We start from the raw sequence: 12,391 nt of genomic DNA, 5'->3' as shown, positions 1-12,391 counted from the left end.
CAGACACATGTAAGTATCAAAAAGGCAGTTGTTTGAGTGTAAACGTATTCTGTACCTGTACATGAGATCTATCAGCATCTCAGGATCTTCCTGGTGCTCCTTCATCTTCACCGTGTCAGAGAGGATCATGTGCAGGTTAAACACAAGATCCTGGACCTGAAGAAATAATTCAAATAAGAATGAGAGACGTTGAGTCATCAAACAGGTCACAGTTTATCTCACAATCTGAGAGATGTTGAACAAACAGCTCGAGGGCGGCAGCAGTACCTGGTCTGGAAACGTGGTCTCCCTCAGCTCCAGGTCCTCCTCTGCGTAGGTGAGGATGGTCTTTAGAGAGCGACGCAGGAACTCCTCGTTGAAATTCTGAGAGGTTCCCACGAGCGAGGAAAGAGACATGGTCACCTGCATCTTTACTCTCGCAAAATTCTGAAAAAAGGGACGAGAAAGACAATTAAGTATTGAACAAAATATATATTGTCAAGAGCGACTATAGAAGCTCTGTGCAGAGCAGACGTCCCTTCTCCCTTATAACCTCTTTTCTTAAGGTGTGTGTGTAAAGTCTGGCTGCACTGGAACAAAGGAAATGATGCATGCACAAGTAATTGGGACTAAATTGGGTGAATGATTGCAGCGTTATGGGTTTGTTCTAACTTTGATGATGGAAAGTGAAAGAAAATAGTAATAAATTGATACAAGTCAGTATAAGTGGAACTGAGAAGTGGCCAACCTACATTAAGTTTGTTATTGATATGAGCTGATTTGATTTTAATAGCAGTGTTTTTAAGAAGTGATCAGATCATTCTGAACGCTCTGTTCTCGTGTGTTCTTGTGCAGAGGAGGTTATTTCTGGAAGAATGTTACATAGAGACTCTGGTGCTTGACAACCTCCACAGATACACATTAGTAGTGCCATGAAAGTTAAACTACATTGGTTGTAAATGTTTACTTTTGTACTCACGTTGCCTATTTCAAAGTTTTGCCTCATGAGGAGGTAGAGGGAGGCGCTGGCGTGGGCCCTGATGGTGCTAATGCTGCTGCTGCAGCTCCTCAGGAGTCTCAGGCACAGGTCAGCACACTGCTCCGTCTCCTCCTCGAACAGCAGCTCAGGAAACTACGCAAAGCAGAGAGAAATATGCACACATTTTCAAGAGTCCTGTGAGAAACTGTAACAATGAAATGAAATGAAAGCACAACTTTAAAAGTCCAGTAGTCTGACCTTAGACACCAGTGCCCTCTGTGTGGCAAAACAGTGCTGGAGGTAGAGGGCGCTCTGGTTGCAGGCCATGCTGTGCAGCAGCACCTTCAGCACTCCACCCAAGATGCTCTCCTTGGACTCAGTCACTGAGACCGTCTGGAGGAGGAGGGACACATAAGCAGTCTGAGATAATTTATGCCCAAGACGATAACACTGATATCAGCATTTCTGCATGTTTGTGTTTTGTATACCTGCACAACGATCTCCAATGTGTCAAGAATAATTATGTTGGCCTCTGTTGCAAGGTTTCCATCGATAAGTGCTTCATGCTCCAACTCTGCCCTGGTCCTACAATTAGGAGGCACATGACAAAGTTAAACTAAATCATTACCAACTCAAGGTAGTGATGATGATGATTTATCCTTGAACGTTGCACCAGTTTCCTCCCAACAAATTCAAACCAGTGCTCAAAACCATTAACAGTGTAAAAGTATTTGAATAGAAGAAAAACGATATGAGCTGAGAGGGACCACAGCCAGTCCTCCCCCTTTTTAATACAGTTTACATACAATACAAGCACAGAGATGATTTAAAATTAATATAATTTATTTGTATTATATTGTGTATATAAAGATGAACAATGCTTCTCCATGTCCTCCTGCTGTCCAGAAATTAAGCTAAATACCCTGGATACAAACGGCAATATTAGTGAGTAGCAATCGTGGAGTGGGAGCAGGAGGGAAATTGTTTGACGGGTACTTAGTGTGGTCCGTCTCCCATCCATTAACATGGAGAAGGCAGGATTTATGACCTACGCTGCAGCCAGACACCAGGTGGCGATCAAGATGCTTTGGCTTCACTTTTTTGCGTGGCAGTCAGGTCGTCCATCTTTATATACCCTCTATGATTTTAAGCCAGCGATTAGCTAAGCCTTTTGATTGTACATGGAACACTAGGGTTAAATGCTGTGTTTTGAAATATCGTTGGAATCTATCTCCCTTTCATGTTATACAAATAATCAATGACAAACAATGGCTACAGTTAGAATTGTCTTGTTTTTCACTCCAGCAGCAACAACAGAGACGCACGAGTCAGAATCCACCAAAAAACAAGAAGCACACTGGTTAAAAAAGCAACAACCCACTGCAACCACTAGCAACCCTGATACAGACGAGGTTACCAGGACAGAGGGGCTGATGGGACGAGAGGGGAGGGGGGGGGGGGGGGTTCAAGGGTCAGAACCAGAATCGGGGGGGGGGGGGTTCTTTTGGTGCATTTATATGCATGTGTAGATTTAAGAGAGTTAAAATGGAAAAAAGTTACTTTATAACATGGCTGCATCAGTGTCAAAAATAAACACAATAAGGAAATAGTTTCTGTAACTTGTTCAAAGCCAAGTTCATCAGGAGGAAAACTTATTCAAATACTTCATCAACTTTTTTCCATTTTAACTTTCTTTCCACGTGCATGAAAATACATTATAAACCATGAATTTAAGCAGAGGGGGGGCACACAGCAAATGTGGACCATACAATACCTGACTGATCTGTGACTCCTACATAAACACACAGCGACACGAGAGAACAAATGGAAATTAACAGAAAACAAAGGCTGGAGCTGAATTTACAAAAGAAAATAAGACAAAAACACTTTATATAAAAAAAATCTACTTTTGTCATTATTTGACAAAAAAAATTTAAAAGAAAAAGCTTAAAAATTGTGATTTAAACATCTGCAATTAATGCTCAGATGTGGAAATGCTCTGTTCCTATGTAAATCCAGCAAAACATAGAAAATAAAAATGAAAAATGAAGTGGCTGTGGTGACATGATGTATATAACAAGACGGATGTGACTCAGATATTCAGTTGCCAGGATTAATTAAGGATCATTTTAACACTTTCTAATGAATTCAAAACTGATTATTGATTATTAATATGGAGCCGTTTACAAACGTTTACACACCCAAAATCTGATCTGTGTGTTTTGTCATTGGATAAAAAAAACACAACACATCTTCATTAACTATCTAGCTCAGGTTTCTTTTAGGGAACTTGAGCTGTTAGATAAAATCTAAATCAGGGAGGAGAGTTTAATTGTCAGAAGGAGCGTACTTGTCCATCCTCTCGCTGTTTTGTCTCCAGTGGGTCATGTCCTTCCTCCAGCGAAGGTTCTCCTGACTTCCAAATGCACTGCCAGATGGACTCCGCTCTAAATAACGGAGAAACGGTTATTCGTTTTTTCAATGGCAGTGAAAGAGATTGGGTTTACTCAGAAAAAAACACCTGCATGCATGTGTGAATGCATCTCTGAGGGGTAAAAAGCAGCATAAAGGGATTTAATAGTTATTATATCAATTTGTGAGTCTCAAATCATCCTTTCAGTTAAGGATTCTTGTTTCTCTTTGCATTTATTTATACATGGTTCAATCTGTATCAGTATGTGCATGTCTGAGGTGTGCGCCCTCTCACCAAGCTGTCCCCGGCTGCGGCGCACCATCTCCTGTCTGGCCCCGATGCTGCCCAGTATGGCCTCCTCCAGCTTGGCCTTCATGTCTTTGGACTTTTTAAAGGTCAGGCTGTTCATTCGCTCAAACGCCTTCTTCCCCTGCATGGTGAACACAACATGGGCCTTGTATCCATAAGGTGGAGGGTGAGTGAACGGACAGAAAAATGCAGGGAAAGCGAGGAAGTTATTGGCAGCACGGCACTCAGCAAGCAAAGCAGGTTAGAAGCACGACAGAGAATGTGCAAGAATTAAAAAAAGCAATCACCAAATGACTAGCAAAGTAGAAAGAGCTAGGTATAACAATTAAGTAAAGGATTAACACTGATTGTATGAAAATTGATATTGAAAGCTCAGCTCAAAGGATTCTATATTGTTAGATTATATTAGGAGAAACTACACTAAATAGGGAGGAATACTCTGTAATGCAGATGCCCTAAGCCTCTCTGTGTCCTTGAGTGTCACTCTAGATGTTACCTTGTATTCGAAGCAGGAGACACAGAGGTAGAGAAGGTCCAGCAGCCGGTTGAGCTGAGACACCGACAGGTCTGTGAACCACTTCTGCAGCACCATCTCATCGGCGTTCTTCAGCACCCACAGCAGACAGATGAGCAGACTGCGACTGGACTCGGCCGAGAAGCTTGCGTGCTGACGACTCGCCTGGAGAGACGAAGCAGGAGACGTTAACTAATAAAATCTTTGTTTGAGTATCAGAATCAGTATTGCACCATCTCACAAACAACAGGTCGCAAACTGTGATTTACCTGCGAGTTGAGCAAGAAGCTGCTTGGTCGGGACATCGGTGAGGGGGTGGAGGTGCCTGCTATAGCCATCGCAACAGTCTGGCTGATTATACTGTTGCCCTCTCCTTCGGCCTCCTCGCCAGTGCTGCCCGCCGCTGCCCCCTGGGGGCAACCTGGCCGACCCCACTGGTTATGGGACTCTAGTGGCCGAAAAGAAGGAGGCAAAGAATAATGGAAAGTCCGCTCTCATTTTGTATGAACATGACATTAAAGGCTATTTGTGTGGGACCAACAAACCTCACAATGTAACTTATAGAAGAAGATAAAGAAGCCAAACAAACACAAACTCCTGTTATATGATTGTATGTTTAAAGTTTTGCTCCTGATCTCTACCTGTGAAGTCGTGGAGCTGTGGCAGCGTTTCCATGATGATTCCAATCAGAGGCAGGTAGAGCATGGCGACCCGGGCCTTCACCTCTGGATCTGCGTAGCGGGGGTCAGAGTCGTGGCTGGACAGGAGGTTGTGGACGACACTCACCACTTTCTTATGTAGAGCAAACATCCTGAAAAAAAAGGGAAGGACAAATCAGACATGTCTAGTTTGTATAAACAAGGACAGTGGGTGAGAGAGAGAAGGAGAAGCTGTTCACATTAAGATACGGCCGTATAACCATAACTCACTCCCATGCACTTATTTACAAGTCACTATGCATACAGGCTTATCTCTGTCCAACAGATTTTCTCTACAATACAAGTTTATTGGGTCGGCACATACAGACACCATGACACCCATCGATTAAATGTAATTCTGATCCTGAAGCTCCTACCAGAACATCTCTTATGTGAAGTTTGAATCCACATCATACTAACCCCTCGTTCTCTGGGTCCAGAATCACAGACAGCTCAGAGAGCACCAGTCCAGCCAGATAGTGTTGCTCTCTGAAGGGGACGGACAGCTCGAACATGTTGGCTATCTTCTGGTCCTGGACATGTGTGGAGAACCCAGAGCTCTGTGGTGAAGAAGAGAAGTTACAACAATCATGAAGGACGCCATAAAAGGTAGAGTATGCAATTTTGGTTTTGTTATAGTTAGAGCTTGATGCAAATAGAAGGCGACCAGAATGTGTTTGATAATGTAAGTGAACAAATCAACAAAATATATAACATAGTTTTAGTTGTTTTTTAGATATTTTAAAGAAGAATTGCTACATGCCATATCTTTAACATTTTATTTCAAAAATATTTCTACTCCAACTTAAACTAGCCCTCTTTCTGTCTTTCTTTAGAGGATGTTAAAGACTACCAACATCAATGATGATGTACGAATTCTCTCCATCTCTCTCTGTCTGTCTGACCTGTGACGTTGCTGAGGACACGGAGGGGGAAGGGGAGGCGGGTGGTGTCAGCAGGCTGCAGGGCAGGTTGAGGGTGACGTAGTGTTCATGGCTGCAGACGATTCTCAAGAAATCCAGCCTCAAAGACTCCAGGTTGGGGTTCTGCAGAGTGTAAAGCTTTGTGGACACCTGGAGAGAAGGAACAATCCACATGAATGTATAGTTTTTAAAATGCAAAATGCATCCAAACACTCATTAGTCTTTGATATATTCTTAATTCTGTGTATTGCTTTACTTAAAAATCTTAAATTGAACACAAAACTCATGAAATACATATACTGACAGGAACTAAATTGAAAGCTTGGTTTGTGGGGGGGGGGAGAGAGAAGGACATTATATTCTGCACACATCTGTTCATCAGTACACATCTACTCTCAGTTTCTGCTTGAAGTGCATTATTATGTATCATAAAAACAATTAAAATAAATACACGAGAGAAATTAAGAGATGTACCTGTTTCCAGTATGCCCTGATGAGGGTGAAGACGAAGCCTCGGTCCATCACTGACAGCAAGTCATTGAGAAAGAAAGCCAGACTCGTGTTGAGTCTCTCCACGAGCTCCAGGTCCTGAATGAATGAAGAGTTGGAGAAGATGAAGAGGATTTCTTCTTTAGTAAATACTATAAAACCAGTGAGAAACAAACGGGACAATATGGAGCATCTCTTGGCCTCAAATATGTTGTGCCACACAAAGTCAGTTCTCTCTTTTAATGATACTTTGAAAGGACTAATTTGCAAAACTGAGAGACCCCCTGACGTCCCTTGTATGCACTTAGTCTCTAAAGTGCCACAATATCCCACAGACTCCATCCCCATTGGGAATCCCTCTGATAGATAATTGATCGGCTCGTTAGTTACCTTCTGGAAGCGAGACACAATGTCCCCAGCGATGGTGCTGACCAGGGCTGTGATGTCATCCATGAAGCGTTCTGGAAAGCGGTTCTTCCTCGGAGACTCGAGGCGCTCGGTGAAGTAAAGGTGGTGGATGATGCTCTTCACCTGTGGTCAAGGAATTCATTGGGATACAACGTGAGATATCGTATTTCACATAAATCACGTTTTCTGTGTCGAGACTGTTTCCTACCATGAGCTCAAAGAAGAACCAGGCCTGCTGTAGAGCGCCCTCCCGGACGCTCCCGCTGCTCACCACCCACTGGAGCGCCAGCTCCTCATGGAAGAGCTGAGACGGGAGGGAGAAGACAACAGAGGTTGAGAGAGACAGAGAGGGAGAGGAAAACAGGAAGCAAAGGGGCCAGAGAGATAGAAAGAGTGTGAGGCATGAGATAATAATATCAATACAGGTGGGTCTACATGTATAAACTGAAACAAGGTTCCAAAATGTCTATTTACAAATAGGGGATTGGACTGCACGCCCCAAACTGAAAAATTTGGTTAAAGACACAGTGAGGTTAGGTTTTTACAAATCAGGTAACAACTTCCAAAAAATATTTCTTAACAAATACATTAAAATATTAAACATTACACAACATTTAAACTTGTTTTATTTCTCTCTCAGAAATGAAGAAAGAAATCATACTTACCACCATGCAAATTGAGTTGTGTGAACACATCTCTATTATATATATATATTTTTTTTTTCTGTCTTTTGCATGGAGAAAGAATTCATTCTTCTTCATTCCTTTCAAGCGTTCGGCAATAACATTTATTACGGTGTGCATTGTTGTGCAAAACCAGCATCAAACACAGTCTGGCTAACAAACTGACTCTAGACCCGTCTGGCAAGTCTTCCTTTATCTTGTGAGACAATAAATGCAGGAAGTGCAAATCTATATATGATGCAAGTGCTCAATGTATTAACTAGAAATTTGTATTATTCTTGCTATTGCATAGCAGAAACAACTGAGCAAACCTCATTCCCTGCAGAGAGCCATGAAAAGCATTTGAAAGCTGTAAATTCAAAAAACTAGTTAGCTAATGCTAGGCCAGATCTTAACATGAGGAAACTCCTTCACAAATTGTGTTCTAGTAGCCAACTAGCTAACCATAGCCACCTGTGTGCATCCTTTTAACTATATATCAGTGACTGAGCTAATGATGAAGACTTCCCAGACTACATGTTTACAACTACCTGTAACACATAGTCAGCGTTAGCCAGACCGAGACCACATCCAGCATTCGACAAGACTCCACGACCACCAAATACAACATCAACCAACCAAGAGGCTCACATCCACATCCACATCCACAGACAAGACAGGTGAGGAGGCGGAAAACAGAGGTGGGCGGGGTTTGGCTCCTCCCCCAGCGCAAGTGGCTCTACCTTTTTTGTGGGCAACCGTCCTGTTAAAGTTTGCAAGAAACTGGCGCTCTCAGTGTGCGAAGACATGCGATTGCCACAGCGCTCCATGGCCTATGGGTGGAATGAATGGAACGGTGACAACAAGGTTAGTGGAGGAGCAACGAGGTGAGGGTTGCCCCTTTTTCCATCAGCACAGAGAAATGTGTCTGCTGGGTTTCACACACACAAACACTCTCACATACACACACACACTCACACTCACACACACACACACACACACACACACACACACACACACACACGCACACACACGCATACCTGTCACACATGAAGACGACAAAAACCAGTAAGACACAGAACAGGGTTATAGCACTCAAGTGTATAGACCCATAATCTATAACAGCACAACACATCTGTATGTTTTGTATTTCCTAATTGAGAGATTCAAAATTGCTGCCGAAAGTCATGAGATCATATGAGGAAATAAGAATTTTTCTTGATGCAACAAACATTGTTTTAACATTTGCCATTCTGCATCCCTCAAGTTGAATACATTACTTCAGAAACATAAAAAAAAACTAGCATAATGTTCAATTGCAGGATAAATTCAAATAATGTGAGCTGTCGATGTAGGAATGTTTAGTTTAAGACTTTATGATGCAATATGCAGAATTATCTTTATCTTTAATCCTCGGCATTCATAATCTTGCATTTGTAAGATAGTAAATAACAAAAGACTATGTCATGACAATTTAAAAGAGGACATATCGTCATGTAGATGACAAGTGAAGCAGACAATGACCTCACATTCACACACACACAGATACACCATGCTGCAGAGATAGAGTGAATGCTATGTAGAGTCAGACATCATGCAGGGATGCTAAGTGAGAGGGGGGGGGGGGACTATGGGGTTAAAGCAGTGAGAGTGAATAGTACAAAAATGAGAAAAGGAAAGAAAATGAATTCAGAAAAGTAATCTTCTGTTGAAGATGATTTCTAACACAACCCTTTTTCTCCACCACCTGCGTACTCACAAAAACACTATTTTAGTTTTAGTTTTTTTAGCAGCAACTGAGCATCGTAAACCCAGAACAGCTGGTTTTAAATCTGGCATTGCAAAACCTGGATTTTTTGCTTATGTGTTTTGCTGCAGGTAATGAGAAAAAGAGAGGTGTCAGGGATGATGGGTAAAGTGGGATGACGCCTGAGACGCTAGCATTGTCAGGTAGTGGGTCATGGAGGCGGCTGTGACTCCCATGTGTGGGATCATGGGAGGGTTGTGATTTTTATAAGACCAGAATACTGAAATATTTTGAAGTTTTGGTCTTTTTTTTTGTCCAAGCACTGCACTGTCCATTTTGTAAATGGTTCAGTACTCGCAATAAAAAGATGAAAGTCATGTTACGGGAAACTACCAGAAATATTAAGTCAATATGTTAAGACATAGATTAAAACAAACAAGACCTCCTCCCTAGAGATTTCTCCCAAGCTCCAATCAATTTCTTATCAATGTACAAATTAACCAAAACTCCAAATATCCCAGTATCCCTTCAAGGTGAACAAGGTGAGTTATTTTGTTTGCAGTGAGGCAAAGTGGAGGACGGGGCATTCATTAAACCACCTGCATGGTTTCTGGAGCGGACCCAGGGCTGGATCCCCAGGGGGCACTCTTACAGCCCATGGTGTTCACCCACGAGTTGGAGCGGTCTAAGCCCTGGGGGTGCCAAGGTCAAAGGACACAGGGCAGGCAGGAGAAGAGGGAATAAGCGAGCAGCACGGGGGGAGGGAAGGCATAACACACGTTACAAAGGTTCTGAGGTCAGTACTGCTAGAAGATGCAAAGGGCCCCCCAAAAAAGGTTAGCTGTCAGTCCAAATCATCAGCACAGAGGAGCAGAGGACATTTAGGTTCTCTCTCTCCCTCTCTCTCTGTGTTAGAAGTACCCCCCCACCCCCACCCCCTCAGAGACAAGAGAAGAAAGGTTTAGTTAAGTATTAGCAGCAAAGGGCACATTCATCAAACAGGGGGCTGCATCCATCACATCACGGTTAAAAGTACAGCAAGACCATAAGAGGAGCACGTTACATCATTCAGTCACCGCTAAGGTTACATTAAATCAAAAATGGTTGAAATCACACATTATAGCAGAGGAAATGCATCACAACAGATCAAGAAGCTCAAATACAAAGGAACAGAGAAGGAAACTGAACACGTACACTGTTATCAATGTCTTTAAAAAGGTCTTGTGTGCCTTTCACAACCTGCACACACTGAGCATTGTGTGGACATGCGTGTATGTGTGTGTCAGGTTGCTGTTACAGCGGTTAGAGAGATAAGATGTCCAGGGCTTATGTTTACGCATTGGCTATACAGTTCACAAATTGATAAAATGGGCCCCTAGGTCACTGCGCACATGTAAGGACTCTGCCTTGATGTGAAATATAGATCCAGTTTAATCATCTTACAAGGGTCGGTCAAATCAATGAGAGCGGCTAGATTGTTAAAATATTTAACCCTGATATCTGACATCTACGTGTTGTGCAAAAAGTCAGAGTGCAAAAAAAGGTGTCCAAAATACATAAAGATCTATAACTGCAGGCCACGTTCAGACATCATGTAAAATGTGGAGTGTCTCTTTTATCCTCTAACAGAAAATCTACTGGCCTGAGATAAAAGAAGCTGCAGGCTCAGGTATAACCACAGCCACGGAGTGATGACCTTACCTTGCTGCCAATGATGGAGCGGACCTCGTCATCAGGAGAGGTGGGCGTCCCGGAAATGTCCGGGTTGCTATTGCTAAGGCTGCGGGAGCGGTTGAGGTTGAGGCTGGCGGGTCGGACCGCCGAGCGGGCCATGGTGGCGTAGTGAACCGAGCCTCCCAACCCTCCCGGGCCTGGGACAACACACAGTGAAAGGTAGAAAGGGAAAAAGGGACAAGTGGGATGAGATCGCAGTTCTACTAGCACGCAATTAAAAATGCTCATACCATCATATAGTCAAAGCCCACCCTTAAAAGGGGGATTCCAGTATTTGTCAACCTGGGTCCTGTGAAATGTGGGAGTGTAAATGATTGATACTTAAAAAAAAACTTTTGGAATTGGTCCAGTAGATCATCTCCACTTGCAGCCTTGACACTGCTGCAGTGGCTTCAATGAAATCGTATGGGGCAACTGTGAGAGTCCATGAATCGTCCACTAAAAGGGCTTTCTACTAAAAGGTGAAATTCTTATTCTGTTTGCTAAGAATCTGGCAACATAAATTCAAATGCTTTGTAACTTTTCAGCAGCTAGTGTTTCCTCCTCTGCTTGTCACCTCACTTTACAATTTGTAGCTCTGCGTTCGTAAACTTCCTCTCTAATGAATAGGGACGGCCATCGAAGTCAAATACCTCATCGACATTGCCATATGTTAAGGTTCTCAATACCATCATTATTTAAGAATATGTTTTTGAAAAAAAGGATATTTAAGTTTAATCTAGTTATATGGAGTTGTGTGAAACAATGAATGTCTTGCTACTGGATAGCTTGAGCTAACACAGGATCTGCAGGAAAATTGTGTCCGTCAAATGCAACGTAACTTAAATTAAAAAGGTAAAAGGAATGAACATAGATGAAAAATGTACAGCAGTGGACCATATCTACCTGTTGAGGATGAGTTGGTGTCTGTGTTGGGTGGAAGACAAAATGGATGTGGGAGGGGAAATAAAGGAAAAGATAAAAAAAGAAATAGCAAAATAAAAATTATGGCAGGTAGGTTTGATCACGGACACCCGGTGAGGGTGAGCTGGTGATTGGATGAGGTCAACTTAGTGGGGAAAACAGAAGAGCAGATGTAAATCAAAGGAAATCGTGAGGAGGCTGATTATATTGATCACCTGGCGATGGCGCGTTGGGGTCGGTGCTCGGCAAGCGGAAGACATAGTGGATGTACGAGGACAGCAGGCTGTTGCGTCCGTGCATGTCCTGGCTGCTGTCCAGGTACTTGTGAAGCCGGTTCACTATGGATGCCATGACCTCGAAGGATGCCTGGCCCAGATTCACTAAACACACACACACCCACACACATACACACAAGGGTTCAGACAGACGCCGATTGACATACAAAAATGCAGACATTGGACAAAGAGCTGATTTGTTGCACATGAGGTTAACATGTGTGTTGCACAGGATGACCTACATACATTTTTTTTGAGAGTGACCATGACTTTTGCATGTATTTACTTAGACTTTTTGCATTATAATAGTGTTATTAACAAAACGACAAATTCGGTATAGGAATTCTGTGCTAATGTA

At 42.7% G+C, this 12,391-nt stretch overlaps 1 protein-coding gene across 3 annotated transcripts in view; it reads right to left on the bottom strand.

Annotated features, from left to right (window-relative positions):
* Window positions 1–12,391, bottom strand: part of dock7 (dedicator of cytokinesis 7) — a 43,206-nt gene that overhangs the window by 7,264 nt on the left and 23,551 nt on the right. For 2 of the 3 annotated variants that reach the window (XM_053429734.1, XM_053429735.1), the window contains exons 21-38: window positions 11,974–12,138; window positions 10,823–10,992; window positions 8,118–8,207; window positions 6,921–7,016; window positions 6,695–6,835; window positions 6,290–6,403; window positions 5,798–5,965; window positions 5,313–5,452; window positions 4,836–5,005; window positions 4,464–4,642; window positions 4,177–4,359; window positions 3,666–3,801; window positions 3,309–3,405; window positions 1,447–1,543; window positions 1,217–1,351; window positions 959–1,111; window positions 268–426; window positions 56–156 (exon numbers count right to left, since the gene is read on the bottom strand). In XM_053429734.1, the coding sequence (XP_053285709.1) occupies window positions 56–156; window positions 268–426; window positions 959–1,111; window positions 1,217–1,351; window positions 1,447–1,543; window positions 3,309–3,405; window positions 3,666–3,801; window positions 4,177–4,359; window positions 4,464–4,642; window positions 4,836–5,005; window positions 5,313–5,452; window positions 5,798–5,965; window positions 6,290–6,403; window positions 6,695–6,835; window positions 6,921–7,016; window positions 8,118–8,207; window positions 10,823–10,992; window positions 11,974–12,138 (2,494 nt within the window). Of the gene's footprint in view, window positions 1–55; window positions 157–267; window positions 427–958; window positions 1,112–1,216; window positions 1,352–1,446; window positions 1,544–2,732; window positions 2,751–3,308; window positions 3,406–3,665; window positions 3,802–4,176; window positions 4,360–4,463; window positions 4,643–4,835; window positions 5,006–5,312; window positions 5,453–5,797; window positions 5,966–6,289; window positions 6,404–6,694; window positions 6,836–6,920; window positions 7,017–8,117; window positions 8,208–10,822; window positions 10,993–11,973; window positions 12,139–12,391 lie in introns of all 3 variants that reach the window. The other variant, XM_053429736.1, reaches the window with a different exon arrangement.

This window comes from Pleuronectes platessa, chromosome 9 (assembly GCF_947347685.1).
Source record: "Pleuronectes platessa chromosome 9, fPlePla1.1, whole genome shotgun sequence".
Lineage (NCBI taxonomy): Eukaryota > Metazoa > Chordata > Actinopteri > Pleuronectiformes > Pleuronectidae > Pleuronectes > Pleuronectes platessa.
Note: the sequence above shows the minus strand (reverse complement) of the source record. Positions and strands in the feature narration are given on the sequence as shown.